Source organism: Trachymyrmex cornetzi, unplaced genomic scaffold (assembly GCF_001594075.2).
Source record: "Trachymyrmex cornetzi isolate Tcor2-1 unplaced genomic scaffold, Tcor1.1 scaffold1156, whole genome shotgun sequence".
NCBI classification, from domain to species: Eukaryota; Metazoa; Arthropoda; class Insecta; order Hymenoptera; family Formicidae; genus Trachymyrmex; species Trachymyrmex cornetzi.
Window position 1 is genome coordinate 18,345 of NW_017295715.1, and position 6,436 is coordinate 24,780.

At 34.8% G+C, this 6,436-nt stretch overlaps 1 protein-coding gene across 1 annotated transcript in view; it reads right to left on the reverse strand.

Moving 5' to 3' along the window:
• The window catches only part of FucTC (alpha-(1,3)-fucosyltransferase C), a 26,328-nt gene that overhangs the window by 14,096 nt on the left and 5,796 nt on the right, over positions 1-6,436 (reverse strand). The window contains exon 2 of the mRNA XM_018513220.1: positions 3,737-4,019. Coding sequence (XP_018368722.1) covers positions 3,737-4,019 — 283 coding nt within the window. The remainder of the gene's footprint in view (positions 1-3,736; positions 4,020-6,436) is intronic.

A 6,436-nucleotide genomic window follows, 5' to 3' on the forward strand; every position in this document is an offset into this window, starting at 1 on the left:
AATCTAGCAGAGAGAGTGTCCCAATGTCCAATTTATTATTTATTGATATCTGTGATTATTGGCGCTATTCGCCTATTTTATTAATATATATATACTGTTTATGTTCATTGACTATTGGACGGGACGCCTCTCTGCTAATTTTAATTATTTATTTATTTATCTTATGTACTATTGTATTTTTTTTACTGTTGTATAGCTATATGCTATTTTTAATCTCTAATTCTTTCTACTCTATCCTTCTTCTTATTCTTTATTCTATTTTTTCTTTTTTCTTTTTTCTTCTTCTAAGTACTATTGTACTCTCTTTCTTTAAATCTTTAGCCTTTTATCTATTTTATTATTTACATTATCTGTTTGTGGGGCCCTGACTGTTCGAGTATGTATGTCGCGTTGCGATTTTTTGTATTTTATACGAGTGTGAATGTGCGCGATCTATACTTATTAATTTTATTATTATGTATTATTTTGCTGCGCGCGCTCCTCCGGGACTTTTATTTTTTTGACGACACCTCTGTGATATCCCGGAGGAGCACTAATCTGTGATAACGTATCCCCCCAGCTTGCGTGCTGGGGGGATGATAAATACTGTGATGCGATTGCGAAGACTGGGGGGCTTGCCCCCCAGTTTTTTAGTCTTAGTAGCCCATGCGGGCGGGGGGCACTTGTCCCCCGCAATAAATATATTTTTTTATTGGCGCGCGGCATAGCCGCTTATATTTATATCACCCCAGAGAGGTATTGTCTCTCTGGGGAAATAACCTGAATAATAAAATTGAGTTATAATTTCAGCTTCTTACTGTTAATATTAATTAAATTATTGTGAGTTGAATCGATTTGTCAGTGTGTGTGTAACAAGTAGCATCATCATAAATTATAATCTACATTAAATGATTAATGTAGGGCGTATAAAAGACTTAGTAGTTATTATGTGATACATACGTGTAATGGAATAATAAAGCATGTTGTGTAGCAAAATACAAGTGCATTGCTTTCGTATTCATTGTCAACATTTAATTTGTTGTCTTGTATATCCCACCTGTTTAGGATATATGGCATTTTTAACAGGCGGGATTTATGCCCAAAGCATACAAGTGCGCAGATTAAATTCATGTCATAACACTTATAATATATGTAGGAAGATTGTAATTAATATTTATTACTTCGTATACATATTTATCATTCTTATTCCTTAATAAAACTTTATAAATGCATTTTATAAGTTATTGTGTCATTTTACGTTTTATTTATATGCATTATTTGTAAATTTTTCATGAGCCGTACATACTCCTCTCCCCCTATGAGTAGCTATACATCCCATCCCTACGGCAAAAATGCAAAGATTTAAAAAAGTTCATTTTTTAATACGAAATATAAATATTTTGGATTTCGAATATTTTTTTCATAATATAGTAGACAGTACAAAATTTTTACTGATTCGTTTACTTTAAACATAGTAAATAATACTTAATAAATTAAGTTTTTAATAAGTGCGGCGTATGTATCGAAGTTACCCTATATGTGTGTATATATATAGGATAAGGAAAAAGTACCGGGACACTTAAATAACTTCTGAATGGTTAGAGATAGAGGATTGAAGTTTATAGGGATGCAAATGGCATCATAAAATCTATCATTTAATACCAAAAACGTACATTTTAACACCCCCTGAGGGTGGCGGGGAAGGGTGGCGGAAAAATTTTTAATTGCACGTCGGATCGAGTGAGGACTCGTTTGAAAGGGCCTTCCAAGACGAGAACAACGCATGATGTCCCAGGTTTCTGCGATTTTTTTTCGTATAATGATTTAAACATTGAGATTTCGCAGTAGCGGAGGGCTCATGGCGAGGACGTCAGAAAGACTTTGTGCGGATAAAAGTGCATATGGGAAGAAATGTGGTGTGTGTGTGTGCGCGCGCGCGCGTGCGTGCGTGCGTGTGCGTGCAAATGTGTCTCACAGGAGAGACAGAGACCCACCCGCACGCACGCACGAACGCACCACATGCACTTTTATCCACATGTGCCCACACAAAATCTTTCTCACGTCCTCGTCGTGAGTCCTCCGTTACTGCGAAATCTCAATGTTTAAATGATCATAACTCTGCGAAAAAAAATCGCAGATACTTGGAACATCACGCGTTGTTCTTGTTTTGGAAGGCCTTTTCAAACGAGCCCTCACTCGATTCCACGTGAATTTAAGATTTTTCCGCCCTCTTTTCATCCCGCCCCACGGGGATGTTAAAATGGGCGATTTTGGTATTAAATGATAGATTTTATGATGCCATTTGCATCCCTATAAACATCAATCCTCTATCTCGAACCGTTCAGAAGTTATTTAGGTGTCCCGGTACTTTTTCCTCACTCTGTATATGCATATATACAGGATATCAAAACCTTTTTTGCCAATCACTTTTGTGTAGATAAAGCGAACTAAACTGAGTCGAAAAGTCCTCTATCATTTTGCAATTTTCGCAATAGTTAACAAGATATTAATTACTAAAAATTGCAAAATATTGGTCTTAAATAATTTTTTACTCAAATACTATCAACTTTATAGAATAACTGCAAGAAACAAAAATTATTTATTTTCTTCTCATAAAGTTCTGAGAATTTTTTCAGAATTTTTTATACCGTATTTTCTCATGTTGGTAAAAATAAGAAAATGCGATACTAAAAAGTCGATAAAAAATTCTGAAAAAATACGCAGAACTTTATGAGAAGAAAATAAATAATTTTTGTCTCTTGCAGTTTTTCTGTAAAGTTGATAGTATTTGAGTAAAAAATTATTCAAGACCAATATTTTGCAATTTTTAGTAATTAATATCTTGTTAACACTATTGCGAAAATTGCAAAATGGTAGAGGACTTTTCGACTCAGTTTAATCCACTCTATCTACACAACAATGATTGGCGAGAAAGGTCGGGACACCCTGTATGTTAGAGATACAACAGATTGTAAAATTAACGGATACCGGATATCGGATATCCGAACAGAATATAACATTGGATATCCGGTATCCGATCGGATATCCTAGAAGGCAATTTCTTCAAGTCGGATGTCCGACATTTCCTGGATATTCGAGTGTTCTAAAAACAATCCTATAGAGGAAAAGATTGCAATTTTGCAATAATGTATAAGATATTACAGCATCATTAATATGCATACTTATTTCTAGAACATTTGTATAACAAGAAATCAACAATTTAATGATAATAAATTTCAACCAGATATACTATTCCCAGATACTGATATCCGGTCGAATAGTAAAAAAGTGCCGGATAATACCGAATACCGAGTACTTTCCTGATATCTGGTGCATCCTTAATTACATGTATCCAATATGACCTAAATACTACTTTTTAAAAAAATTTTTACTGTATCCATGTAAATATTGGAGAATGTCATTATTTTTTAATGCTCAGAAATGTTTTCTTTTTTTAATCTTACCATATATCAGTTTTCAATTTTGGACTCAGTAAAAAAGTTTTTAAGTCGCAAAACTGAAGTAGGCCATATAAAGTCCAATTACCTTATATCTTCGTTTATACAAAATAATATGTATTTAAATAATCGGTAAAGAACTGAAGGCTACAGTTATATATAAAACTTGTATAGCGGTCATTTATAGTTGCTATATATATCACTATCAGGGAAAACAGCTCGCAATATGTTGGATTGTCTTTATCTTAACGCGCTGGTTACGGATAACGATTTCTCGTTATCTGAAGTTATATTATTACCTGAGCGGATTCGTCAGCTTCTCCGTCACGTAATCGTCGCAGAAGGAATTTTCGAAAGACAGGTAGAAGAAGTAGTTGGTCTCGATTACATCTTTAAAACAGTTGTGGTAGCAGCTAAATTCGCCACACTTGCCATAAACATCGACGTCTATGTGCTTCGACAGTTCCTTCACGTATTCCAGTCGGCCACTTTTAGCATAGCAGTTGCTTACCAACCAAGATACCGGCTTGCTTTTACCCCTGATGGTGTCCAATATCGCAGATGACACTTCTTCTGCGTCTCCTGCATTTGCGAAAACTGATTAGTTCTCACGTACTCGAGGTAGCTTTATATGGTGAGAAGTAGAAATCCTATAACACAGTGACAAAAAAATTGTTGGAACGCGATTTCGAATTTGTAGGTTGATTGTGATAGAAGAAGACGTCCAAAACAGTACGCTATGCTTGGTTTTGCTTGATCGAGTCTGAATTTCATTTAATTGAAGTTTGAAGTTAGCCAATATTTGGCTATAAAAATTACCAAAAAATGTAAAAATGAGGGGGAAGGGGAACTTGGAGCGGTTCTATCGTGTTACTTGGAAAGTTTTACTAAGATATCGTCTATAAAAAGTAATGATTTGATTGACTTAAAACAGCCGATTTTGCGGTAATGAATTTGTTTTATAAAAAAACAAGTTAAAAAAGAAATATATTGAAAAAAAATTGATTTATTTACGCAGACGTATTGCTTTTACTCTCATCCAAAAACCAGTAAAAAAAGTCAGCGATCATGGCGTCAAATTTTTTTCCCTTTTAGCGCTCTTTTAAAAACAATGTTACTTGGTGAAAGCGCTCACCTTGTTCGTACGATTCGGTTAGCACTTGATGCAGAAAATATTCAATGTGATTATACAAAATATGAATTTTTAACGATATGTGGATACCAATGCATTCGAAAGCTTTTATTATAATGTCCAATTTATGACATTCGCTCGATGTTTCTTCAGCACGTTCGCCATGACATCTTTGATTGGTCACCACGCAATTAACTCACTTGTACTGAGCTTCATATGCCTGAAGCAAGGAACAATCCTTAGTATAATGAAAGGCAATTAAACAATTACACACTGATTCCTACTTTCCTTGATTTTCAATGAATTAAATCTTTTGAAAATTTCGGTCAAATGTTTAAAAGCTTCTTAGGATCTAGCGCTTTGATGAAGTTCTTTACAATGCCGAGTTTCACGTGAAGCGTTCCTCGTAGAGGAATCAGAATTCTTTCTGCCGGGACAAAAGGAAATGGTTGTCGGATGATATTCTTCAGTCCAATTTCAAACATTTTTTGAACGCCTTCTATCACAATCAACCTTCAGATTCGAAAATCAACTGTTTTAAATGTTGAAGTCATTACTTTTTATATCCAGACCATTATATCTTAGTAAAATTTTCCGAGGAACACGATAAAGAGCTTCCCTTCACTCTCATTTTTACATTTTTTGGTAATTCTTATAGTCAAAAATTAGCTAACTTCAAACTTCAATTAAATAAAACTTAGATGCGATAAAGCAAAACCGAGCATAGTGTACTGTTTTGGACGTCTTCTTCTATCACAATCAACCTTCAGATTCAAAATCGCGCTCCGACAATTTTTTTTTGTCGCACTGTGTAATCAGAATTTGAAGAATGTGGACTAAAAATGGACGGATAGAAAGAAATAACAGATATCGCTTTCTCGTATGAACGCCTGTGCAAAGTGTTAAAATATGTAACAGGCAATGCATATATGTGACAGACAACACTCGAAGAAACCGACCGAGTTGATTAATTGGCCGAATTGTAATTTATTAATTTTCTCTTTGTCTGAGATCTCGGAGCAATTTCTAACCTCTTTGACACAGGTTTGTGTGATCATCTGCTTGTTGATATCTATCTCTTTTTTTTTCTTTAAACTCGTTTTTCGACAATGTACGAAGCTATCCGGAGAATACCACTGGATCAAAGTGGAAAATCAATCAGAAGTTGTGCCCGCTTTCGACAAACTCTGATTATAGGAGGCTCTAGTGAGAAGATACGAGTAGACCGCCCGAGAATTTGTTATCGGGATAGTAATTTGTAGACATAAGAGTTATTTGTTTTATGACAGAGAAATTAATTACATTTTGTATAAAAAACATGTACAAGTAATTAAAGATGTAAGAACAATCAGTAAAGAATAGAACTATAATCATTTTGCTGTAAAGTATTCTATTATATACGAGGGTCGTTTGAAAAGTTTTGGGCCTAACATAGAAACAAGTAATTTTTCGGTTAAATTCAATTTTATTTTTCTACATAATCTCCTTTTAAGTCGATACATTTTTTCCAGCGATGCTCCCACCCCTTTAATCCATTCAAATAATACTGAGCGTCTTGCTTTGCAAAATAGGCGTTTACGAATGCGATAAGTTCCTCGTTCGATAAAAATTTCTGTCCTCCGAGCCAAACTTTGAGCCTAGGAAACAGAAAAAAGTCGCTGGGGACTAGATCTGGTGAATACAGTGGATGGTCAATTAATTCGAACCGCAATTCGTGAATTTTTGCCATAGCAACCGCCGAAGTGTGAAACGGTGCGTTATCTTGATGGAACAGCACTTTCTTCTTTTTCAAATGCGGTTGTTTTTTCTCAATTTTTGCCTTCAGCTTGTCAAGCAATGATGCGTAGTACGTCCCTGTTATTGTTTT